General features: G+C 37.5%; 3 protein-coding genes across 5 annotated transcripts; 2 read left to right on the forward strand and 1 right to left on the reverse strand.

The window, feature by feature from the left end:
- Positions 1-1,511: 1,511 nt before the first annotated feature.
- LOC137960031 (uncharacterized) lies at positions 1,512-3,749 on the forward strand. Its single transcript, XM_068807486.1, has one exon. It carries the CDS (start codon positions 1,536-1,538, stop codon positions 3,381-3,383), a length of 1,848 nt encoding a protein of 615 aa, XP_068663587.1. The 5' UTR covers positions 1,512-1,535; the 3' UTR covers positions 3,384-3,749.
- Positions 3,750-11,922: 8,173 nt separating this feature from the next.
- On the reverse strand, positions 11,923-23,896 carry LOC137959085 (LEC14B homolog). 3 transcript variants are annotated; one of them, XM_068806380.1, is made up of 11 exons: positions 23,813-23,896; positions 22,076-22,609; positions 21,833-21,952; positions 21,070-21,147; positions 20,044-20,217; positions 19,389-19,466; positions 18,635-18,810; positions 13,293-13,451; positions 12,808-12,868; positions 12,426-12,669; positions 11,923-12,329 (listed from the first exon to the last, which is right to left on the reverse strand). In XM_068806380.1, exons 2-10 carry the CDS (start codon positions 22,466-22,468, stop codon positions 12,475-12,477), a joined length of 1,434 nt encoding a protein of 477 aa, XP_068662481.1. In that variant the 5' UTR covers positions 22,469-22,609; positions 23,813-23,896; the 3' UTR covers positions 11,923-12,329; positions 12,426-12,474. The 3 variants fall into 3 exon arrangements, with proteins under 3 accessions (XP_068662481.1, XP_068662482.1, XP_068662484.1); XM_068806381.1 differs by lacking the exon at positions 23,813-23,896 and adding an exon at positions 23,608-23,683; XM_068806383.1 differs by lacking the exon at positions 23,813-23,896 and adding an exon at positions 23,430-23,491.
- Positions 23,897-26,989: 3,093 nt separating this feature from the next.
- LOC137959576 (uncharacterized) lies at positions 26,990-27,421 on the forward strand. Its single transcript, XM_068806938.1, has one exon. The coding sequence runs from the start codon at positions 26,990-26,992 to the stop codon at positions 27,419-27,421; it is 432 nt and encodes a 143-aa protein (XP_068663039.1).
- The last annotated feature ends 200 nt before the right edge of the window (positions 27,422-27,621 follow it).

Below are 27,621 nucleotides of genomic sequence, written 5' to 3' on the forward strand. Positions count from 1 at the left end.
AAATTTTATTGTTGAGTGTGGGATTTGAACCCACGACCTCAACTTAAAATTTAAGAAAATGACCTCTAATCCATTTCACCTTGAGTGATATCTTTGGATGCATTTAATAGATATTTGAATAACTAGAAAATCAGTATATTTATTTTTTTATGCCATTTCTCATTTAGTTCATATGAATTAAATAATTTTACATCCAAATATTAATTTATAAATGCATATTTATGAAAAAAAATTATTTAGGCTTTTATTCATACTTAATTTTCTATACATATTTTTGGTTGATCTAAATATAAGGAATTAACAATTGGCATCGATTCTAGTCAATTATTTTGATGTCATATTTTTGTTTACATTTGAATAATTGAGTAATAGCCGCAACATTCTTGATTATGAAAATGTCTAGTGACATTAAACTTAGTCACATAAAGTTAATGACATAAAAAATTGTGATTAAGTATGAAAATATAATTATTTAACCCCACAGTGTAAATGTTTAAGTGATTAATCAAGATAAGATAGAAATACTTTAAAAAATTTAGTTGCCCATAGGCCCAGAAAATTTTTGTACAAACAAATTTTGATCCCATCATAAAGTGATATAAATCGTTTATGTGCTATAATTTAAACCCACATGAAAGATTATAATGACGTATTGATTTATTTGTTTGAATTTATGTACATGGATAAATATTCACTATTTGGTTTCATTGCATGTTTTAGTAAGTTTTTTGTTTATTTTGTAGTTGTTCAAATGTTATTTGTTCTGAATTTTGATTCCTCCTATATTATTCCTCTGAATGGAGATAATTATATTGATTGGAACGAAAAAATTCTCCTGTCATTGAGGTGCATAGACAATGCAAGGTTAATATATAGAGGTTATGCCCAATTTTAGGTAAAGGTCATACCCAATTTTATGTAAAATATATGCATAATTTTATATATAATTTATTTTACATATATTTTATACGATTTTAAATGTAGGTTTGAGATGAAACTCAAGCTCAATATCCCACAACTCGTGACTCACCCTAAAAGCCAACTACACCTCCCAACTGCTCTGATTTTCCTTCATCAGCAGTCATGCTTCCCAAGGCGATAAGGGAACCACTCCCATCGGACGCTCATATAGAGAATTCTATCAAATACCGATTTCCGACATCCGGATTCTCTCTCCTTTCATTTTCAGGGGTATTTTCGACTTTCCACCAACATATTTATTACTGCTATTTATATCACTCAGTTGGGGTTTCTCGTCGTGATCAGTCTCATCGAGAGCCGTCCAAATAGACAACGTGGACGGCCAATATGGAAGGAGATGGAAAGCCTAATTTGAATTTGAGCGGCGTTTCTATTCTCTCTCCTTGCTCCAACTACCGAAGCGTCTCTCTTATCTCTCTCTATCCAGGAATTCGAGAGGACCGGATGCAAGCCCTAAGCGCCTCTTTTAACCTTCCTCTCCTTCCTCAAGCTGTCTTCGCCGCCATTCTCTTCTATTTTCTGTGATTTGTCTTCCGCACTACTCTGAGACAACCATGGCAAAGAAGAAGGTCGCCCCTCCAGCACCACCCTCCGACTCCGCCGAGTCTATACCCCAACCAGCAATGACCAAGAAGAATCTCTCTTCTCAAACACCCATCCCTGGTTCCGAGCAGAAAACGAAGAACTTACAAGCCCTCAACTCTATGCTTGTAAAGCAAACGGTTGAGCTTCGGCAGCAAGTCCATTCGCTCACTTCTTCAAAAGAATCTCTCCAGTCGGATCTCAACCATTTCGCTGCCTTGGTACAGAGTCTCAGGTCCAGCAGTTCCCTTTTCCAAGACCAGACTATCGAGTTCGAGGTGCAGGATAGCGTCAGCCGCATTTGCGTCTCTAATGCCTTGCAGGAAATGGTCTCAGCTGCAGAGAAAGTGAAGGAGGAGCTGATCCAGAAACTTCTCTCGTCCGAAGCCCTGAAGCAGAGTTTGCAGGAAGAAGTGACGAGCCGCTGTCGGGGTTTGGATGGCCACATGGAAATAATCATGGCCGGGAAAAAAGAGACTGAGGTTCAGCTGGAGACGATTCGGAAAGAAAGTGAGAGGTTCCTTGGTGAATTTGGTAAAGTCGCTCTCAAAGAAAATCCTGATATTGATTATAAAGGGGAAGAATTTGATGATCTACATTCCGTACTAACCTACTGTGAGCACTTTGCTTTGAAGTTTAAAGAATTGAAAAGCGAGAAGCACAGAGTTGAGTTACAAAAGGCCGGCTGCGAATTTGAGCTGACGAAGCTACGACAAGAGTTGGGTCAGCTTCAAAGTGAAGTTAGTTCAGAGAGACAAGTCCTCGAGTGCGTTATTCGTGAGAAAGACAATCTCGATAAGGTGCTGCAGGATTTCAAGAAGAAACTCGCCAAACGTAATGCCGAGAAGGAAGAACATGAACACATTATGGCTCAAGCAGATGGTAAGATAGATGAGTTGAATGCAACAATTAAGCTACTAACGAAAAACATCTCCGAGTTGCAGCGTGAGCTTTCTGAAAGGGAAACCCTTCACCGAGAAGAACTAACCGGTGTGCTTCACGAGCGAGATTCCTTGAAGCAGAATCTGGTGTCATTGCAGCACCAAGAAGAAGCACTGCGATTAGAATTTTCGAAGTTCGAAGAATGGAGTTCTGAAGATAAGGACGCATCGGCGCAGCTTTTGTTAGAGTATGAAAGATTGGTGAATGTGAAAAACGAGACGGTAAGAAATTTGGATATTATGAGAGATGCCAAGGATATCGTCGAGAAAAAACTGGAGGATTCTGTGAGAAAACTAAATGGTTTGTCAAGAGAAATGAAGGAGACTGTAGAAGAAAAAGAAGTAATGGAGAAAGCAAGGATAGAGATAGAAGATGAGATGGACCAATTGCGGGATAAATGTAAAGAGCAAGAAGAAACGAACAATAGATTACAAGGTGGTATTCGTAGTCTTCAAGACGTATATGCACGTACAGTTAGTGACAAGGATAATCTGCAGAAGGAATTGGATGTTCAGACAGAGAAGTCCAGACAAGATCTTCAGAAGTTGCAGACAAGAGCTGAAGACAGTGAACTTGTTCTGAAGCGGGCTCTATCCATGCTCAGGGAGAACGTCGAAATGATGGGTAGGCCAGAGGGTGAACAAGCTGCTGGGGATCTTGGAGAGCAGGAAGATGCCCTTGTGTCCTTCATGGTGGAGCTGGAAATCATTAAAAAGATTTTCAAATCCAAGAGCAGCGAGATGGAGAAATTGAGGAAGGATCTTAAATCTCTGCGAATTGCCTCCCATGCCCAAAAGAAACTGTGTTTGTGGTCATGGGTCTCGTCTGCCGCATTTATTATTGCGGCCTCCATTGCTTATATCTCGAGAGGTCGATGATCTTCTTTTTGCTGCTGCCGATGCTATTAAATGTTGCTACAAATGATTCATTTGTCAAGTTGTTTTGAACTCGTGTTGTTTCTTTGGGTTTTAAATTAGGGGGGGTGTACTGGTCTCAAGATTTCGCATCTTGGGTGTTTTTAGCTCGTCTCTGCACCATGGTCGTCCATGAACAGGTTCTACTCAATCTAGCCAAAATTGAGGAGAAATAGGTTTTGATGGTTTAGATTACTTGGAAGATCCTTGTAACCATTTCAAATATACTTTTTGAGATCTTGTTAACTGCATTACGAGAAATGTTACTGAGAGAACACAAGGTTCTTCGGTTTCTCCACAATCTGAATCAATGTGTGCAAAGGGATGGACTATAAGAGAAGAAACACTTATTAGTTTAAAGCTTCAACAGCTTTAACTTTTTTATTCTTTTGTGGTCTTCAGCATTTGAGCTTACATTGGGGCTCCAAAATTTTCATCTACTATTCTTTCTCTTACATGGAGTGTTAATATTTTTTTGTCAATGATTCCATGGATTTAGCTCATGGAAAAAAAAAAACACTCAATGGGAGAAAACAAGAGGAATAAGAGGTTATGGACTTATATCCTAATCTTTCCCCTAAAACTTAATTTATAGATTGATAAAACTATAATATTATAATAATACTAAAAACTTAAACTAATTACATCAATGTCGTCTCTATGAAATGGTGTACAAAATCTTCTCATATAAAATGGCAATCTACCATATCTTCTAACACACTCCCTCAAGCTAATGGTTTCTTCCAAGAGGCCCAACTGGTATAATATAGTAAAATCACTCATAGCCGTAAGACATCGTTCCGTACTTTAATCAAATAACTTATATTGGATGTTGGGCACACTACTATCTTTCGAAGGTAGTGGGTCTATAGGCATTGCTCAAAAGTGTAATAAAACTCTTCTATCACCGTATCCCTCCATGGGACACCAACTCTCAAATGGTAAGAGTAATAAATGCCAATTAAGGGGGGTTACAGGTAATCACTAGGAAATAATATTTTGGATCTACCATATATTTTCTACGTCATCAAAATAACTAATGCTGATTACAATCAACAACTGAGAAGTCCTTCAATAACAATGTCTCAGCCAAAGAGACACAATAGCAGCAGCTAAAATGGGTCTGGGCCCAATAACATGTACCAAATAATGAAAATCCAGGGACCCATTAAATAATCCGTTGGGAGTCTATCTGAAGGTTGTACACCAAATAATATGTTGACCAAGGAATAAGCTGTCAATACCTTAATAATCTAGCCAAAGGCAAAGAACCCAGTTGAGCTGAGTTAAATAGTAGACTAATATAGTCTAGTCGCAAAAGAAATAGGTATAGAACTCAGGACCCGAACCCTTAAAATTGAGGCAGAAAACTAGTAGGCTGAGTCAGGTTGACCCGGACCGAGATGGTTCTATTCTAGTTGGCTCAAGTTAACCCAAGCGGGTCAGAAGCAGAAGCAGCTAACCCAAGTGGGTCGCTGGTTCACTAGGTTAACTCGGCCTGGACCGGGTCTCGGTCAGAATCAGAACCAACGCTGGATTAAAAGTTTCTTAACATTTTAATTCGGCAAGATGTCGTCATCCCCGCTCCCGAACAGAGCGGGACAGCAGCAAGAGATTGTGGATGGCAATCACGGCAGGAAATCTCGAAGAAGCAACAGACGAAAGATCAATCAGCAGAGGAACTTTCTGAAATCAGTAAGTTGAAGATCCGAACTTAACGGGTCTTACGATCCGAGATTAACTGGTCAAGATCCGACAATAACGGATCTGTAATTTTAATTTCAAACGGAATTCATTCCCTTATATGTAAACGTATTCTGAATGTATTTTTTTTCTCATCGAAAATAAAGAATTTTGCATGGTATCAAAGCGACGATCTTGAGATCGCTCTTTCTATTTTATTTTTTCTTCCCGTCTGTCTCGTTGCCGCTTCCGATTCCGGCGACGTTTCCGTCGAGGTCCAAACCCTCGTTCGACGGACGGAGATAAACCTGTGCCTATCGTTAAGAGACGCAACCTCTTTTATTGTCCACGTACAGTCTCCCAGATCCGGCCACTGTGTCATCCCCGCCACCGCCTTCCGGCCTTCCTCTACCGCAGACGATTTGCGTCGTCCCGCTACTGCGCCTTCCAACGGCCAGTTTAATTTTCGTCGCTCTCTGTCTGCAGAGACAGAGACAAGAAAGAAATATTTACGCGTTGAATTAAATCAACGCTTTATGGTCCGAGCCAAAGTTTGAGCCGAGCCAATATACTGAACCAAGCCAATATCATCTAAGTCGATATACTGAGCCGAGCCGAGCCGAACCAGTTTTCTGCCGAGTCAACTCGGACCTAAGGAGTCTAGCTCGAAGTCCTGAGCCGAAGCCGGAGTCCCAGTCTGCGCACACCAACTTCTAACAAAGGATATCGCTAGTATGACATCCAACTTTACTAATCTGAATCACCCACTGTATCTTCACCATTCAAATCAGCCTGGGTTGGTTCTCATCCCACAACTTCTCACTGAGGATAATTACAGCATATGGTGTCATTCCATGACTATGGCCCTCACAGTCAAAAACAAATTTGGGTTTGTTGATGGATCTCTTCAACGACCAGACAACAATACCGACAATGAATTACAACAGTGGATTCGTTGTGATAACCTTGTCAAAACTTGGTTATTGAGTTCAATCTCTAGAGATATTGCAGCAAGTGTATTTTATTGTGATAGAGCACAAACAGTTTGGAATGAGTTGTGCGACCGCTTTTCTCAGGTAAACAGCGTCCAATTATTTCACATTGAGAATGAAATACATGATTGCGTACAGAATAATATGTCTATTAGCTCATATTTTACAAAACTCAAAGGACTGTGGGATGAGAGAGATTTTATTTGTCCTATCTCACACTATCGTTGTGGCTCTATGAAAGAGGAACTATCCTATCGAGAAACACAGAAAATCATCAAGTTTCTCATGAGATTAAGTGAATCTTTTACTACCGTACGTGGACAAATATTGACAATGGACCATTTGCCTAAGATTAGCAAGGTTTATTCTCTAGTACTCAGACATGAACGACAAAAAGATGTATCTGATAAACGGAGCATCATTCAACCTGAGGCAACAGCTTTCGCGGTCAGAAATTCATTCAAGAAAGGTGGCTCCTCCACCTGTACAAAATGTCACAAAGACGGTCACCATGCTGGAAATTGTCGGGCACATTTGAAATTCACTTATTGCAATTTGAAGGGTCATACCATTGATTTCTGTCGAAGACTCAAGTTTGCAGAATCCACTAAGCCTACAGAGAAGAAGAACATATCCAACTCCTTTCCTTTTACTCAGGAACAATGCCAACAAATATTACAAATGCTCAGTCATAACAAGCCATCAATGGCAAATCATGTGGGTAATTCCTCTACTCACGACGAACTTTCAGGTAAAGCACTTTACTTTTCCTCTCCCAATAAGCAAGCCACATGGATCCTAGATAGTGGTGCCACTGACCATATTGTTTGCTGTCATACATTGCTTACGTCTTGGCGAGCTGTTACAAACAAAATAGTGGAATTACCAGATGGTTCTCATGCTAATGTCACACATGTTGGTCAAGTCGTTTTCTCTTCTAGTTTGGTTCTTCACAATGTTTTATGTGTCCCAGTTTTCCAATTAAACCTCATTTCTATCAGCAAGCTTCTTCATCATTCTCTTTGCATCACCGTGTTTTTTACCCCTTTTTGTGCCATACAAGACCTACGCTCGGGGAAGATGATTGGGACGGGAACTGAACGGCAGGGTCTCTACTACCTTGATCGTCCAAAACTATCATCATATTATTCCGTACATTCTCCATCTGGTATTTGGCATCAACGTCTCGGACATCCATCACATCAAGTATCTGTCTCATTTCCATTTTTGAATAAAAATTCTTGTAGTTCAAACAATTGCCTAGTTTGCCCCTTGGCTAAACAAACTCGATTGTCATTTCCTTTGAGCACAATTTCTAGCACATCATCTTTTGAAAAATTGCATGTTGATATCTAGGGGGGTTACCATGTTGCATCGATTTCTGGGGCTCGATATTTCCTTACTATAGTCGATGACTTTACTAGATGCACATGGATTTATTTGATGCGTCACAAATCTGAAACTCAAACTCACCTAACTAATTTTATTAGTATGGTAGAAACCCAATTTGCTTCCAAGGTGAAAATTGTGCGTAGTGATAATGGCCCTGAATTCACTCTTGCCACTTACTACTTGTCCAAAGACATTATCCACCAAACCAGTTGTGTTCACACCCCACAACAAAATGGGATAGCTGAACGCAAACATCGACACCTTCTTAACATGGCCAGAGCCTTACTTTTTCAAGCACACCTTCCTAAACGATTTTGGGGAGAGGCCATTTTAACAGCTGCTTATCTCATAAATCGGACACCTACCCCAGTCTTGCAAGGTAAAACACCTTATGAACAGTTATTTCACATTATCCCCACTTACTCTCATTTACGAGTTTTTGGATGTTTATGTTTTGCCTCTTCTCACGCCCACAAACCATCCAAATTTGATGCACGTGCCATCCGTTGCATTTTTCTTGGGTACCCTTATGGACAAAAGGGATATAGGGTTTATGATCTCCAACTCAATAAAGTATTTATCTCCCAAGATGTTACCTTCTTTGAAAATGAATTCCCTCTTAAACATTTTTTCGTTGCAAATGAGAGTCTCATGTTTCCTCCTCCTATAATATCTGCTATTTATGATGACCCTCTACCAGACATACCTTTATCAGACACACCTCCTCCGTCACCAAATCTTGACATTTCCCATGTTGATAATACTTTTTCCCCCCAAATACCTTCTCCTACTACCATACTGCCTCCTACTCGTCGCCCCTCTACCAGGCCCATTAAGCGACCCAGTTTCCTTCAGGATTTTCATGTGGAAGCGACCCTATCGTCATGACCTGAACAATCTTCTGCCTCCAACGTGGTCACCACATCAGGTACACCTTATGACATCTCTCACGTTCTTTCTTATGCCCGGTTATCCCCATCTCATAAAGTTTTTACCACTTCATTAACCATTACACAAGAACCAACTAGTTTCTTATAGGCCATGAAAGATCCTAAATGGTGTCAAGCAATGCATAATGAAATTCAAGCCCTCCAGGCTAACCAAACATGGACACTCACATCTCTTCCACCTGGCAAGAAACCTATTGGATGTAAATGGGTATACAAAGTCAAGCTCAAATCTGATGGCACCGTTGAGCATTACAAAGCTCGCCTAGTCGCCAAAGGATACAACCAGATTGAAGGACTTGACTATCAAGAGACGTTCGCCCCAGTTGCCAAGTTGGTTACTATCCATGTCCTACTCAGTGTTTCTGCTATTCAAAGATGGCATCTTCACCAACTCGATGTTAACAATGCGTTCTTACATGGTGATCTTGATGAAGATGTCTACATGTCACTACCACCTGGTTTTGGACGAAATGGGGAGACTCGAGTGTGCAAACTTAACAAGCCCCTATACGGCTTGAAACAAGCTTCTAGACAGTGGTTTTGAAGTTTTCCACAGCCCTCAAGATTGTTGGGTTTCATCAGTCAAAGGCAGATTATTCTTTATTCGTCCAATCCCACAAAGGCAGTTTTACAGCAATACTTGTATACGTTGATGACGTGATTTTGGCAGGTAACAATCTGCAACATATTGAAGATGTGAAACAATTATTATCCAAGCAGTTCAAACTTAAGAATCTTGGTCAGCTCAAATACTTCTTGGGTATAGAAGTAGCAAAGTCTTCAAAGGGGATTACCCTCTCCCAAAGGAAATATGCATTGGAAATATTAGAAGATGCTGGATTTCTAGGAGCAAAACCTACGAGGTTCCCAATGGAGCAAAATTTGGCTCTTACACAATCCGATGGTGAACTCCTAAATGATCCTTCATCATACAGGCGCCTTGTGGAAGATTGATCTACTTGACCATCACTAGGCCAGATATGGTCTATGCTGTCCATGTTCTAAGCCAATTTATGGAAAAACCACGTACACCATACCTTGAGGCAGCACATAGAGTTCTTTGATACCTGAAACAAACTCCAGGACAGGGTATTCTATTATCCTCTACAGGTACACTCCAGTTAAATGCATTTTGCGATGCAGATTGGGCTCGTTGCAGGGACACAAGAAGGTCAGTAACAGGGTATTGTATATTTCTTAGACAATCACCCATTTTGTGGAAAACAAAGAAGCAAACAACGGTGGCTCGATCAACTGCCGAGGCAGAGTATCGTTCTATGGCTGCTACATGTTGCGAAATTACTTGGCTGAAAAATATTTTGAAAGACTTGAAAATCACACATACTCAACCAGCCATGTTGTATTGTGACAACCAAGCTGCTCTACACATCGCTTCAAATCCGGTCTTCCATGAGCGAACCAAACACATCGAAATCGATTGTCACTTAGTTCGTGAAAAGATTCAAGCAGGGATAATTAAGACAGTCCACATACGAACCAACGACCAAACTGCAGACTTATTTACTAAGGCGTTGAATTCGTCCCAATTTGAGGCATTACTCGACAAGTTGGGTATCATTAACATATATTCCAACTTGAGGGGAGTGTTGAAGATCCGAACTTAACGGGTCTTAAGATCCGAGATTAACTGGTCAAGATCCGACAATAACGGATCTGTAATTTTAATTTCAAACGGGATTCGTTCCCTTATATGTAAACATATTTTGAATGTATTTTTTTTCTCATCGGAAATAAAGAATTTTACATCATCGACCTCCCTAAGCATAAATCACCGAGATACAGTAGCAACAGAGCTAGCGTTGAAGACGAGCCAGAGAAGGAACTCCAGCGAAGCGACGACCAAAGGAGATTCCAAACAATAGCAACACAGTTTGTCCAGAAACGGAGAAGACGATAAATCAGCATCTTCGACAGCACAAGAACTGGGAAGATGCCAGAAGACAGAGGAACCAACGCCTCCTTCCCCGCGACGTTGGTGATTGCAAAAACTCTAGAGACAGAAACTCCCCGATTATTCACGGCAGAGATCACGGACCAGCAACCACAACGGAGCAACTGGTGACAGCAGTTAACACGGATGACAGAGGTGTGGTAGGTAGATAGAGCTTCCTGAAATAAATTTTGGCCTTTGGACCTTTCACGAAGTTCAGAGGGAAGCTTTCAGCCTCGACGGCAACAGAGACGTATTCCTTCTCCCTCTTGGCGTCAAAAGCTTTGGAGGACGAAGAAAAAGAAGAAGCAGAAGTAAAAAACCCACTCGGGGCGCTACTATGCGAGATGCAGCCGTCTGACACATATAACGAAATATGATTGAATAATATGATACATTTGATTTTCAAATCTTAGAGCAAAAAAACAAAAGGGACCTATTGAGAGAAAATAAGAGGAAAACAAGTTATCGATTTATATCAAAACTCTCCCCCTAAAACTCAATTTATAGATTGATAAACTATAATATTACAATAATATTAGAAACTTAAACTAATTACATCAATACTATCTTTATAAGATGATTCTTTATTTACCATTTTGATATCACCATATGGGCATATAGGCCTTCTCATATAGGCCTTCTCCTTGTAGGTTTTGAGCCTATCTTCCACATTTATTGGATATGTAAGTCTTTCTTGGTTTTGTAGGTTTGAACTCATCTTTTAACACACTTGGATGTTTGGACTTGGGCCCATCTTCCAACAGGGTCGAAAAAGTAAATGCATCCAATCTTCCTCCAAAAAACCCACCTTCAAACAATTAAAAATAAATAAAATAAAAAAATAGATGAAGATTATGACTCACAAAAAATCTTCCCTATAGGGTAGAACAAAAAAAAAGGGGCAAAAAGAACAAAAAAAAACAATGGGTGACAAAAAAAATCAAACCCTACACTAGGACTATGAAAAAAATGACTTGAAAAGATTGAAGCACTACTTGCGGTAAATAAATCCCTAAGGACATAATAAAACCACCCAATAGAATAAGATGACTAACTCAAGGAACTCAAATAAAAGAGTTTGGCATATTCAACACCCAAAACATGAGATAATTTCTCAAAACAAAGTGTGAACTATAGATGAATACTAAATCAGGCTGACAAAAAATTGAGTCTCAAAAAAAGTCAATTTCACATAAATGGGAAACAAACATAACATATAAGCCAATAATCAGAAAATTTTACAGTAGGGCAAAGGGCCAGAAAAGGACACTAGAAATAGATGAATATATCAAAACTATACAACATTGACTACCACAAGTTACACCAACAATTTAACCAAAACACCTATGAAGGATATATACACTTTGAGCGACCTTGTAATAAGGGGCAGGATTGAATTGAGTCAGAAAAAAATCCAATTCTCTACACCTCCTCACCCTGCTCATAAGTTCCACAAGACTTGAGCTTCTTTTAAACATGATCTCAAAAGCTCTATCAGATTCATATATGGTTCCACATTTAGAGTACTGGTCGGTACTGGGTTTGGAAAGCTCAAGATTGGAACAATAAAAACCTCAGTATAATAAAAATATAAAAACCTAGGTTAGGGTTTACAATCCTCTCTCCCTTATTTATAATATAAATTATATAAAAATATAAAAATTTACATTCATATCTCTATAACCCCTGAACCTAGGAAACAACTTTCCTAGAAAACTATGTAAACTGGATTACTCTAATTATTCCTTCGAACAATAATGAAATAAAAAGGTAGCACTGCCAGATTTCCAACAATTCTTATTGACAAGGATGAAAACTTAACATAGATAAACCAAATGATTAACATGACACTGAACGGGGACGGGCCGCTCTGTGCTATCCAGAATATACAGCTTCATTATCCAAAAACTTGCTATTGCCTGGTTTGGCTTTCAGAGAGCTGCAACAGAAATAGTACAGAATAGGGTATTTCATCAATAAATTTAATGTTGGTGATGAATAAATGATTCAATTCTCGGCTGTTCTTAAAACTTACCAGTTTTTACTGTCAAATAAAACTTGTAATGGGCAAAAACAGAATTGAATCAATAATACGCCCCATATCTCCTCCCACTTCTCTTTCGAACCATGGCAGGAGCTTTAGCGTCTCCAGGAAATTCCCATCGAACAACTGTACCATCCCACGAGGAGGAAACAAGTATAGGGTAGATGGGGTGCCAGCTACAATCCCTTACTGTTGAGTCATGATAATCCAGCTTTGCAACTAGGGCTCCACTAACCTGACAGGTCGCGACAAAACCAGTTCTAAAGAAAGTACTCCAATGTGTCTAGCTTAGAACATGTTAAAACTGTTTTACTAAGAAAAAAGAAAAACAAAAGTAAATTATAGAAGTGAAGGGAAGTGAGGAAGAACATACGACATCATAAATATATACACTTGAGTCATAAGCTCCAGTGTAGATGTACTTTTGACCAGTGCTGCAAAAGCATACATACAATGAGTACTTGGAGCATGTCCAATACAATGATCCGATCTTTAAGAATTTTGAACCACCACTATAAGCACCTTAAAACTCCTAAAAGACCCTGATCCTCTAAGTCAAACTGCTTTTTTGTTTTCCAGATTTAATTTTGAACTCATTACAATGTGAGTTCTATTTTTAACTTTACCGAACCTGTTCAACGTGGTAAAGTCGATATCTATATAATTAGCAGATATATGGTTGTACTGTTCATCCAATCTTCTTCTCCTTATCCTTATCCTTCTCCTTCATACTATTGATATACATAAGACTGGACGTGAAAGCAGTTGCCAAAAACGAAAAGGAAAAGAAAAGAAAGCAAACTGGAGCGGAGAAACTACTTCACTTTATATAGATTGAGAATAAGAGTAGTGCACTACCTATATGCAGGAGAGAAGTAACAGCGTATGAGAGTTCTCAAGACTGAGTGACCTCTATATGTTGCCAGTGACAGGTCACTAGGATGGTTAATGTTTCTCACATGTGACGGGTAGTCCATTCTGTAGTCCCAATCTTTATCTGTAAATGCTCCGGGGTTGCTGAAGCAGGCATGGACAAGTTCTTGTTGTTAGAAAATTCAGTTAAATATTCAGATGTTAATCGAGCTTAGAAGATTTGTGGACCACAGTCAAACACAGAGATGAAGAAAACTAGATCAATCTTATGCCAACACAGAAGGTAAGTGCAGCATTCAATCTCCTCAACAAGCGCTTCTAGCAAAATCAAGAACTGCTCAGAAATAACTTACAATCATATATTACATTGCTGATTCACATCTAAGCACCCAGTTTCTAAACAAATACAATCAATAAGCACAGTCAATAACCAAACAAACAATAAAGCCTTCCTTTCTTCCAATATTCCATAAGATTAAAGTCTGCAACAGTGAGTACATTGTTGGCAGGGAATTAGTCTCCTAAATGAACTAAGAGCACATCCCACGACTGAATTTTGAAAAACAGTGTTGCCCTTTAGTCATTTAGAAGCAAATTTGAATTTTTAGGATTTTTTTATTACTCTTTGATTCTCCCTTGTATTATTGTCCCTTTGATTTCTATTACTTACTCTTTTCATTGGAATCATCAAGTTTTCTTATTTTTTGTTTCTGCTTCTTATTAAATACGCATTTATGTAACATTTATTGCAATTGCAAGTTAATCCACCAACTTGATTAGATTATGCAATACAGAGTAAAAATAATGTTCAATTGAAAAAATAAATGTGTAGATTCTGTTAAAGATAAAAAGATCTGTTCACCAAAACTAGGTATTGTTTTTGGGGGAGTTTGCAGCCTTTGCATATTAGTTTTGTCTATTCCACCTTTCCTTTGTCACTTTCTTCTGATTTTACTTCCCTGTTTTACATTCAAGATTTGGTAAGAATAAACTCTGAAAAGAAAAAAACGAAAATAAAAAAGACAGAAGCCATATATATTTAGATGTTTTCCCAATAGAACCAATTTAGACCCACAACATAAAATATTTTCACCAACAGGAATGTCTTAAAATGACTTGAGCATACAATTTCACCATTTGAACTTTGAAAGTTGTTGGAAGATGGGCCCAAGCCCACACGACCAAGGAAGGCCCACATATCCAAGTGTGTTGGAAGATAGGCCCAAGCCCATAAGATATGGATCCACCATGCTCACACCAGCTAGTGGGACCCATCATGATCACATGAGGTGGCATAAAAAGTTTTACACAATAAGAAGTCTTACAAAGTCAGAAGTATTATGGAAAGAGGTATCACAAAAGAGTTTTAGTTTAAAGGTGTTTTAGTCATATTAATCTTCTATTTATATTGGATTATTTAATTATTCTAGGACTTATCTTTAAGTGTTAGAGTTTGGGTGTAATTGGGACAAAGGTAGTTTAATTGAAGTTGAACTATACTACTTTCCTCTATTATAAATAGAGGTTCATGTACTTTGATTATAATGAAATCAATAAAGAAGTTGGACTATACTACTTTCCTCTATTATAAATAGAGGTTCATGTACTCTGATTATAATGAAATCAATAAAGTATCTCTCTTTTCCATAAATTCAACATAGTATCAGAGCAGGTTCCGTGAGTTGACTCGGTCAACCCACAGAGGTAATGGGCTCTTTTCTGATTTATTATCTCTAGCAGTTTAGGTTCGTATTTTTTTTTCAGTCCCTATACCCGTTATTTGCTTTGCATTTTCACCTCTATACTGAGTTTTTCATATTGCATATTATATATTGACGGAAAGATATTCGAGTCTACTTTCCAAGGAAAAACGATTTTTCCCAATCGGAGTTATCTACAAAGAGAAATTGATATTTGAAGCAGCAAAAGTCAGATTGCAAAAGAGGTCCGACAGCAGCAAAAAGTTTCAACTTCCGAGTTATTTTATGCTATCAAGAACGAGACTTTATCGAAAATTATATATCAAAAGAAAGATCTGTAAGTCTATTTTCTTGGAAGAGTCAATGGTCATGCTAGCAAAAGAAGAAAGAGTACATAGTTTGGCCAAATTACAGTGACCGAAATCTATCAAATTATATATCTAAATATAAGTATATTTTATGAAGAGAAGTTATACTTGGATGAAAGGTATTTAAGTCTATTTTCAGAAGGATACAGTTTCATATCAATCTGATCCATATTTAAGGATATATTCGCATTGGAAGAATCAAAGGTCTTGTTAGTATTATGTTGCATTGAAAAATCTGAATTTAAACCGATTGTTTTGCGTCACTTTTTGAGTTGTTGTTATTGATCAACTATATCATGAAAATACCTCACTTCTCCCTGTTTTGAATTGTTATTATTACTACATCTATGTTAAATGGTTCAAGTTGGGATCACTACCATTACCTCTCAACTTGAGGGGGAGAAGTAGAAGAAGTACCAAGAAATAAGTATTTTATTCTATATGTTGTGGTAAGTTTTATGTGACCAAAATATTCAAGAAAGAGGGAGCACAAAAGATGAAGTTTTTGCATTGAAGAAGAAATTTTTGCAACAAAGAAAATTGAATACCAAGAATCCTGACTCACAATAATAATTGTCGTAATTATTGGTGATACCTGACTCAGCTCGACTCACTTCTATTTTTCGGGCCTAGATTATTATTTTGAATTATTCGCAACATATTCCTTGGTCAACATATTATTTGGTGCAGATACTCGCATCGGATTATTTCATGGGTCCTTTTACAAGGATTTTTATTATTTTGGTTCGTGTTATATGGGCCCAAGCCCATTTCACCTGCAACTATTGTGTCTCTTTGGATAAGACATAATTATTGAAAAAGTGTTGGCCTCAGCATCCTATCTTCCTCTTTACCCATTACCCATTGGTTATTTGGTAGCATTTCTCCTACCATCCTTTATTTGACTCTCAGATACATTTTTGGGTCAACCTTTTGCGTGTTGCTTCGGTTGGGAGTTTAAGTCCATCATGGTTGGGTGTTTTAAGTCCATTGAGACTTTTTATATATATATATATATACCCGTGGGCCTTTTATCGTTGTCTTGTGAATGACAGGCATTACCCACTTATCATGTCTTTTATCGTTATCTTATGAATGACAGGCATTTATCACCCATTTCTACCTGAGAGAGTCGGTGCCCAGGTTGGACACTGTGATGGAGGAGCTTATTACTACATATATGTTATCCCCTCTCCCCCCCTCCTTCCTCCCCCTTAATTGGCATTTATTACTCTTACCACTTGAGAATCATTGTCCTATGGAGGGACACGATGATGGAGAAGTTTTTACTACACTTCTCAACACTACGTATAGTCCCACTACCTGCGAAAGATAGAAATGCCACTACCTGAGAATGATAGGAGTGTGCCCTACATCCAGCATGGGTTATGACTGGTGTATGGAGTGATGTCATACGGCTTGGAGTGATTTTACTCTCACTTATCTTATGCCAGTTGGGCCTCACGGAAGAGAGCACCAGCATGAAAGGGAGTGTTGGAAGATATGGAGGACTGTCATTTTATACGAGAATATCATATACAACATTTGCAGCAAGCTAGGAGTTCATGATGTTCTCTCACCCCCAGTTTGAGGGGGAGTATTGGAAGATGGGTCAAAGCCCACACGACCAAGGAAGGCCATGTTATGGTCCTGGGGTTAAGTACATATGCCTTCCGCTCCTAATAGGCCAGTCTTTTGGGATGTATTGGCTAGGTGTTTAACATTTGGTATCAGAGCGGGCGCCCACGTCGCGAGTTCGAATCCCGACGTGAGCAAACTTAGCGGAGGGGGAGACTTAGAAGCTGGATTAAAATTACTGGTAGGGTCACAAAAGGTGGGTTGGGCCAGTGTCGCTAGAGGTTGAATTAAAAATTACTGGTAGGGTCACAAAAGGTGGGTCGGCCCAATGTCACTAGAGGCTGGATTAAAATTACTGGTAGGGTCACAAAAGGTGGGTCGGACCAGTGTCGCTAGAGTGGGCCGCCATGGACGTCGGCTCGTGAAGGTGGGTGTGATGTTATGGTCCTGGGTTAAGTACTTGGTTTTCCGCTACCTAACAGGCCGGACTTTTGGGTAGTATTGGCTAGGTGCTTAACCCCAAGACCATAACATCACACCCCACCTTCGCGAGCCGATGTCCACGACAATTTATCACTCAACGACAGGGGACGGGTCAAGATCCCATAATCCCTTATGCCCACCATGTCCGGGGCTCGCAACACCCGCGCCAGGGAACTCCCCTTGGGGATTCGAACTCACGACGTGGGAGCCCGCTCTGATACCAAATGTTAAGCACCTAGCCATTACATCCCAAAAGACCGGCCTGTTAGGAGCAGAAGGTATAGGTACTTAACCCCAGGACCATAACAGGCCCACATATTCAAGTGTATTGGAAGATGGGCCCAAGCCCATAAGATATGGATCCACCGTGCTCACACAAGTTGGTGGGACCCACCATGATCACGTGAGGTGGCATAAGAAGTCTCACAGAGCCAGAATTATTATGGAAGGAGATCTCACAGAAGAGTTTCAGTTTAAAGGTGTTTTAGTCATGTTAGTCTTTTATTTCTATTGGGTTATTTAATTATGCTAAGACTTATCTTTAAGTGTTAGAGTTTGGGTGTAATTGGGACAAAGGTAGTTTAATTGTAGTTGGACTCTACTACTTTCCTCCTATCATAAATAGAGGTTCATGTACTTTAATTATAATGAAGTCAATGAAGTATTTCTTTTTTCCATAAATTCAACAAAAGCAACAACTAAAATCATGATGAAAGGTGCATTATGTACAATACCTTAAAAATATTTGTTTATGCTTGACAGGTGCATAAATAGGAAAAAGATTATAGGAAAACTAAATAATTGAGTATATTTTGCGGGAAAATAAACCACAAAACCATGGCTATTCTTCCATAGTGAAGCTAACACACAAATCATAATTCCACCAATCTCAAACTTGCTAGTACTACCAGATATCTGAACCTATATCACTTATTTCACAAAATGTGTGACCATATGTTTGGGTTCTCCTCTCAAATCTACTTTTCAGCTAAAAAATAAACAAAAATATATATACTTGATGTGGTTCATTCAAGAATAAAACTGGGCTTTAAAACATTTGATTCAATTTAGCTAGGGAAAAAAGATACTACAAGACAAAGGAAGACAAAGAAACAAAAGAAAATCTTCTCATAACCGTATGAAATAAAACAACTGACACGGGTATCTGACTCTACGCTTGAAAGGAAACAACTCACACCTAGTGGCATTAGAAGACATTTTCCTTATGTCCCAAAGTTTAATAGTCTGGTCTTTACTATTTGAGATAAAATAACAACCATCCCCACGGCTATCAATAAATGTAATGCCTTCCAAATGCCCCATGAGGATCCCTGCTGGTCGTCCTTTGGCAACAAAGCAGCGCCTGTCCCAAACCTGAAGGAGTAACAGAAATTTTATTTTCAGATTGAAATTGAATAATCTAATTACATGATTATGGCCAGAATCTCCACCCCAATTGAATGACTTGCCTTCCCAAATGATTATATTTCCAACAAAAATAACTAATTGGCAGAAAGAAACCATAACTGCATGTATAACTTGGAAGGCTAGGTATAACTTGGATGAATTCATAGGATTTTTTCTTCCAAAGATTTTTTTAAGTCTGAAACCCCTTTGCTTTCTTGTGAAAGAATGTTAAAATCAACCATTGTGACACTAGATACATAGCTCCAAAGTCTAGTAGTCGTTCCATGTTCACATCGAAAGAAGTTTCTACATAGATCATACTTTATATTTCAAAGTCATAGTAAAAAAAAAGTAAAAGAGAAAAAAGAAAAAAGAAAAAAAAGTGTAAGTAAAAAATTATACACCTTCAGAAAATAAAAGTATAAAGTTTCAACAAGAACCTTTCACAGGGATTTTCGTGCTCATCAAAACAATATGGTTCCAGCTTAGATAGAAATCTCAAGCCTGATTTTTTAAAGGTTCACAAGATAAGTACAGATATTTACCTTGCAAAGATTATCATCACTCCCAGAATAAATAAGATGTCCAGTTTCATCAGCAAATGTGACTGTATTTACATCATTCTGGGGAAGGACAAAAGAAAATTTTATTTTCTAAATATATAGAAAACACTCGCACATACACACAAGCACACGTGCACAACCGGTTCTCACAGTGATCATCAACATAGGAACACAAACACATGCACATAACCACACATATGCACAACTGGTTCTCACAGTGATCATCGAAACATACAATGTGGTAATAAGAACACAATGATCATAAATACACACAATTGGATTACTTCATGAATACCTCCTTGGAAGTTCACTTCCTTTTTATGGTGAGATTTGTAATTTGTGTCATGACATTTCAGTTGTCTGAAGGATGTCGTTAGAAGTACAATTTTTATAGTACATATAAGAGCAGAGATCCTTTTTTTTTTTAAATGATGGCTGACTTTATTGATAGAAACAAAGGAGGAAACATCCGATCACTCCTTCCTTAGCCAGCTTATAATACATGCTATTGGCAGACCATAAAGAATTCTGCCAAGATACAACAAATGATTTGCAGATGTCCTTGATTTCTTCAATTGGACAGTTTTTGCTTCAATAGGACCACTCTTTCCTAAAATAAATATGTAAATGCTTATACCGAATGTGCTGGAAGACGAACGGTGACTTTATTTGCATCCAAGTCATACACATATAGAGAATTGTCATTGGTTCCAGCAACAAGCTCCCGTCCATCGGTTGAGAATTTGACAGAAAAGATCCCAAAAGAATCCTCATCACCATCAGCTGAGAAGTCCAACCCATGGTGAATCTCCTGAAAAATAAATTACTTCAGAGATAGAGAGAGAGAATGTTGCTGTGGTGTGTGGGTTGATAAGGACTTCTTTTCTTGGGCTTTCTTCTATTATCATTGCATAAGCAGTTAAAGTTTACCTCTTACTTCACATACTTTTTAAGACGCTTCAAATACTTGTTTTCACAAATCTTGTTAGGTTAGGTGAAGTTGGAAAGCACACCACAATTTAGGAAAGTTAACATATATGGGCACTTTGAATTTACTCTTGTGATAGCAGCATAATTGAAAAATAGTCTAACCAATTAACTGTCTCATTTTTATGCCACAACTGGACAAACTTCAGCCTTCCAGGTTCCCATTTTAGTACATTTTATTCAAACCATGTGAGAAGAAGTACTGCTCATTAAAAACTGATTGCTTCAAAATAAAAAATGGGAATGCAAACCATGGAAATACACTTAGATCTAGTTTGAAAGAGGGTGAAGTGGAGGAAATTCACTGTTTGAAACATTTCAAATAAATCAAAACATATCTAGCTGGGACCATAATTACATATTTTGTATGCCATAAGTACAGATATATAGAACAAGTACAAGATAGAGAAAAATTCTTACTACTAAGAATCTCATCCAACTGTTAACAAACTCCCATTATCTAGGGCAACTAGTACCTAAATTATAAAAAAGAAAAAAAAAACCAGACTTCCTTGATAATGTGCAAAAGCTTCATATTCATTTAGTGATTAGTTTATTAGAACTGCAATGAGCTTAGAAGGTAAAGTGCTATCAAATTGAGGAACCAGCCGATTTACAGCCAGTGAGAGTTCAGAAAAAGACAGGTAAAACATAATGAGATCAGCAAATCCCATACTGTGATATTTGCATGAGACTCTACTGAAGAACTTCCCACATTAACGATGTGAACAATGGGAGTTAAACTGGCATAAACCTGCATTCAAACAACTGAGTTAATCAGCGCATTAGAGAACCAGCTCAACTAACTTGAATCACCCACTATACCAAACTTGTCCTGACTATAAAGATATAATAAAGTAACCAATAACACAAATAATCAAGAATCTGGGTCTGAATTGGAAAAAAAATTATAAAAACAACAAATATTTCCTGATGAATTTCAAGTAATTTTTTAACTCCAGGGAATTCAAGATTCAGGGCAAAAGTACCATGATTTTGCACAAGATGCATAACAAATGTCTTCTGTGTGATTCGAAACCTATAATTAACCGAAAGGATAAAAATAAAACTGTATACTGTAGCTTTACTCAAGACACGTAACCATGGTCTTTCTGCGTAATCCAAAACCTATACTTGTAGTTCGAAAACAAAGTGTGCACGTATGTTTCATCACCTCTTGCCTACAGGATATTCCTCCAAGTAAATAAGCTAAAAAAATAATCCCAAGAAGTCTCCATAATCATTTAGGCTTAGATACTGATTGGGTTTCTTAGTCATGTTCAAGAAGAGAGAACTTCATTTGACCACAATTTGTGGTGATTTTTATAAATGGTGTAGTCTAGCCTTTCAAATTCAGTTTCAAATAATCAATGAATGGAGCAAAATGCTAAGAGACATACATGGCTTCAGCATTCAGCAAATGCTAAGAGAGAACTTACTAGACACTGTTGATCTGGAGAAAGACATGTATCAGTAATGGTCCACCTCAAACTCCTGGCATGAATGTCTTTCTGAACTTTATACCCCTTTTCAACATTATATATCCTGACATTGCTAGACTAATTTACATAAACAGCAACAGAAATTTTAAATGGTCAGAAAGAACTTTAAATTTCAGTTTTTTACTCTCTCAGGCAGTTCTTGACACATCAAATCTCAGGTTGAAGTGAGCAAGATGATACCTGAAACCCAGTGACAAGAAGTGTGCCATCAGCAGAGAATTGTGAGACATATGCTCTGCTATTCATCCCATCCACATACCAGGGTCCATTGGCAGGCAAATATCGACTGAGGACATGGCAGCGATCCTGTGAAGAGAACCGTCCCTTCCCAGAGCAATTGGCCTCTCTAGCAGATAACATTTTGACAGTTGAGATAGGCCTATTCGGCTTTATGGATGTGACTCTTTGTATCATCTCACTGGGTGCTGATCTAAACTTAGTTAAATGAGAAATTTCATGATCAAGTGCAACAGACTGTTCTTGGTTCCTCTCACTAGAACTAATCCCATCGATAGCAGTTCCTTCATCATGCATTTCAGAGTCCAATTCAAATCTACTCATTGCATAACCCATCGTCGGAATTTAGGCTTGATGAGCTGTCACATACTCATCATATTACACAGATCTTCAAGAAAGAATTGTTGCTTAAGTACGATGTTCAGATTGGAACCTTCAGTAGATCCCACCCATTTGTGGAGTCTCCAGTATCCAAACCTGGTTCATAGACAAGAAGTGGGGAAATATTAAACTAGAATAGGATTTTTACGATCAAAGTACAATAATTGTCTGAGAACAGCAAGAGTTAGAGTTTTATGATATGAAGCACTTTGACTTAAATTACAGATGCTTATGCTTAAGTTACAATACCAATAGGTTCACGAAATAATGGAAACCTGTAAGCCACAACTGTTGGCATCATGAAAATCAACAACCACAAGTAGAAACCATATTAATGCTTAAAAGTGGTCCACAGATTGATGATTCCTTGGTAGAGTAATTGGTAGAGTAAACTTTGATACTGTAGTTACAAACAGGGTATTTCATCATGTAATCTTGAAAACAAAACACTCATTTCTCATGTTCCTAAAACAAGTGAATACAGCTATCTGGAAAATTTCCTATCATTACCTTTTAGTTGATTTGCTATAATAAATGTGCCTTATTTTACGCAAGGCAAACCACTTCCTTCATAATACTTGGAAACTGAATAAACACATTTCAAGGATAAACATGGAAACCCCCCAGGAAATAGGTGGAAAATTTTGGGAAACATAAGAAACTCATGGAAATATATGTTTATTAAATCATCCAATACCATAAGGAACTTTGTGAGAAACACATTGAAACCCCCGAAATGTTTTTTTAAGTTCTGTACATTCCACATAATTTCCATGGAATACTGACGAAACGGAAACATATAGGCCACTACTTGCGGATAGTTGACAACTCCACAAGCTAAGATCCCAGCCAGAGTTTCACATACAATGGATAAAAAATCACCAATTCTACTAGGTTAAAGCAGAAACAATTTTACTAGACTTGTGGCTGTATAATATTTTCCGCTGCCGGACTTCTGCCCACCAGAACTTCGTGTTGTAGCATCACCTAAATACTACGTCGACACGGTTAGCACAGAAGTTAATTATAGTTTTCTCTACAGCAGCCCAATTTATACAGGCAAACGAACAACAATTAATCTCAAGACCACGTACTTTTTTTTATGAAATCAGAGTTTACTCTACAGCAGTCCGCCTACAGGTTACTCTACTGGATTCAAGTTGATTTTTCTGCGTAGGGTACTAAAAGAAAATAAATAAACACGGCCAAATTTTGGGCAAAAAAACTCATTCGTTGACAATAATGGAAGTGCGCTTTATTCATAAGTAGGAAAACGAAGCGAAAGATCGTCATCCGAACCTCGAGGTCGACGATGTCCATAGTTCGGACTGAATTTTCGTTTCTTCTTGATAGGATTTTATTGGTGGGCGTAGCAAGGGGAGGAAAAAACTCGGCTCCATCCGTGTCGGTATTTGAGGGTCTTCCGGATGACGGAAGGAGCCGAAATATGGGCCCAAGCACGCGGCCTGATAGTTGCTGTGACAAGAAAGACAGTTCAACTACCAACGCCGTTGATGTATTTTCTCTAGATTTTATTTTATTAAAACAATTTTATTTACCTTTAAAATTAACAAAATAAATTAAAGAATTTTAAAATAATATTAAATATTAATTAATTAAATATAAAAAATAATATACGTAAATAAACACGGTTACTTTTATAATGTCTAGATACTTAATTAAAATTCTTACTATTATAATATGTAAATTATCACTCTTAAATTAATAATTTAACATAAATATTAAAATTATTAATATAAAAATAATTAAATACGGTATTTTATTAATAAATTTTAATTTAATCTAAATTAATATAATATATTTATAAATTAAAATAAATTTATAAATTTTTATATTTATAATATTTTAACTATCACTTTTAAATATATTTTTTAGAAAACACCCCTTTACTTTCTCTAAGAATCTAGACGGGCGAATATATAGAAGAACCAAATTTAAAATTCACAGCCAAAAGTTTCAGCCAAAAATAAATAAATAAAAAATCCACAAATCTCCGGGCTTCTGGTCTCTGGAGTTGATTCACTACAATCGACCGTCAATCGAAAAGTGTCTCACAAGCTTCTCTTTGAGGCTGATGTCGTCTACCTGGAATGCTTCGTCTCTAATTCTTTTTCCATATCCACAAAGCTTACAACCCACATGTGGAAGGTTCGAACCAGAGAGCACTAAATGCAAGAAGCACGGCTACCAGAATTCTCGTAAAATAAATCCAAGATGAAATCTTCTGATTTCTAAAATCAAAGGCAATTGAATCTTCTCCGATGGCCGGCGATTCATCAGAAGCAAAATCGTTGTTCTCCTTTTCTCTTATAGACGTACCAGCAAAGCTCTTGTCGGAAAATCCAAGGGGATATCAGATAGTAGTGAGGTTTCTGAACAAAGGTTTTTCACAAAGATGATGAGGTTTTGGGAGTGCGAGGATTGGAAGGCGAGAGGGTGAGAATTGAGAGGAAGCTCAGTCGTCGGTTGGCGAGAGGACTGAGAAGGTGTCGAGGGCACGGCAGCACGGCGAGATGACAGAGAGTGTAATGTCGAGAGAGATGAGGGTTGGTAAGCAAAGAGCATTTGAGAGAGAGGGATACAAAGACTCAAAGAGTGTCGAGAGAGAAGAGGATGCAGAGAGAGTTGAATGAGCGAGTTAAAGTGAATGAACTGGGTGAACCCTCATATTTTATTTTCACTCGTTTTACATGGGAGCGAGTGAAAATGAATTACATAGGTTTTTCAATTCCCCCTTATGGGTGTGCAATAATGATTTTGGGTAAGTTTCTTTCCCTCAAGGTACACTAATAGGCCCTTAGAAAGATCACATGTCTCGTTGAAAAATTAGCCATGTTAGCAGGTAAAAGACTTGAACACATGTGCAATTTTCTGAATTTTTCTTTTAAATATATAATTAATTCAATCAAGAAATCAAATAATTTGTGCACCATCGTTAAAAAAACGTGTGCACTATTGTTAGCCTATCATGAATTTCTAAACAACAGTAAGAAATTCATAAAATAAAACGGAAGCCCAAAATCTTACCTCTCTCCATTCGATCAAATTCCGTAAAAATTCATCGGAGTTATCTACTTCTGTTTGGCTCTTCCACTCTTTGAACACTCTTAGTGATAGTGCAAGCTAATGTTTTTAATGAGTGAACAAGATTGGGGACCAAACCTCTATTTATAAGCCAAACTTTCATCAAGCTTATTGGCTTCTGTAACTGTCAATGGGAGGACGTGGGTGATAATCTTCCATGGACGTGGGGATGTAGGTTCATAACCTTCCGAAACGACCCCACGTTCTCCATGAAAGACGTTGGCTCATTACTTTCGAAACTGAAAGGAAGTTGGACCAACCATTGCTTCCGAACTGAAACAAAGCAGTATTTAACATTGCTCTGATACCAATTGTTAGCCTAACATGAATTTCTAAACAATAATATGAAATTCATAAAATAAAACTGAAGCCCAAAATCTTACCTCCCTCCATTCGATCAATTTCCGTAAAAATTCACCGAAGTTCTCTACTTCTGTTTGGTTCTTATTTTGTTGAATATTTAGATATGTATTTTCAGTAATATTTTTTTATGCATTTTGACATATAATTAAATGCATGAAATTAAAGTTATGCATAAAATTATAGTTTTTTATTATGCCTATATTATGAGAATATTTGTGCATAAGATCACTTGTTAGTGTTAGTTAAAATTATGCAATTCATGATATTCTCATGAAAATTCGCATCATGCGATTTAATGTCTAGTGATCCATATAATTTTTATTAATTAGAGAGTAGCCACAACATCTTTAATTGCATAAAAAATTATATATTATAATTAGGATCACATAAAGTATATTAGACATTAATTGTAACTAATTTGACTTAATATAATAAATTTTATCCTACAATGATTTTTATTATATTTGAGTTTATTAGTTAGGATAAAATATCAAATTAATCATAATTTACCCACATGAATTATGACTTTATACATAATTTGATAGTTTTATCATAAAGTTTAATCATAAATAAAATATTAGAACTTAATTGTAACTAATTTTACTTAATATAATAAATTTTATCCCACATGAATTTTTATTATATTTGAGTTTATTAGTTAGGATAAAATATCAAATTATTCATAATTTACCCACAGGAATTATGACTTCATACATAATTTGATAGTTTTGTCATAAAGTTTAATCATAAAGAATAATTGAATCTGCTTGAATTAAAAAAATTTAGCCCACATGCATTTTTTTATGTTACTAGATTTAATTTTAAGCATGATTTACATCAGTAAAGCATATATTGATTCAGGCTTCAGTTTTAACATAAACATGTCCTTTATAATTTTATGTAGTTCTACAACCTGTCAATTTCTATGATATTCATTGTGATATCCCTGATCGTAAGGGAGTTAACTATAAGGTACAGAGGGAGAGAATTCTTCTTCATTTAGGGTGGATGGATATTGACCATGCTATTAGGCAAGACGAACCACTAGCAATAACTAATACCAACACTGCAACTGAAATTGTGCTTAATGAACAATGGGAGCGATCTAATCGCCTTAGCATGATGTTCATTAAGACGAGAATTTCTACTAGTATTCGTGGTTTCGTTGACCAACATGAAAATGTCAAAGACTTGCTAAAAGCCATTGATGAACAATTTGTCACTTCAAACAAGGCTTTAGCAAGCACCCTAATTATGAAGCTCTCATCCCTTCGGCTCACCAGCATACAAGGTGTGTGGGAGCACATCATGCAAATAAGGGATATTGCGGCACAATTGAAGAAACTAGAGGTTGATATGTCGGAATCATTCTTGGTGCACTACATCCTTAACACCCTTCCGCACCAATATGGACCCTTCAAAATCTCCTACAACACATAAGGATAAATGATCTATTAATGATCTTTTGACTATGTGTGTTCAAGAGGAAGAGAGACTGGTGATGGAACAAGGAGAAAGTGACATGCTAGCAACGCATGGAAAGGGAAAACAACAAGCCAAACTGAAAAGGAAGGGTAAAATACACTCCCGCCCCTCCCCCCCTCCCCCCCCCCCCCCCCCCCCCCTCCCCAAGTTGGAAT

Source organism: Aristolochia californica, unplaced genomic scaffold (assembly GCF_029961685.1).
Source record: "Aristolochia californica isolate CCGP_79_NKW_82.1479 unplaced genomic scaffold, dmAriCali1.0.hap1 SCAF_3, whole genome shotgun sequence".
NCBI lineage: Eukaryota > Viridiplantae > Streptophyta > Magnoliopsida > Piperales > Aristolochiaceae > Aristolochia > Aristolochia californica.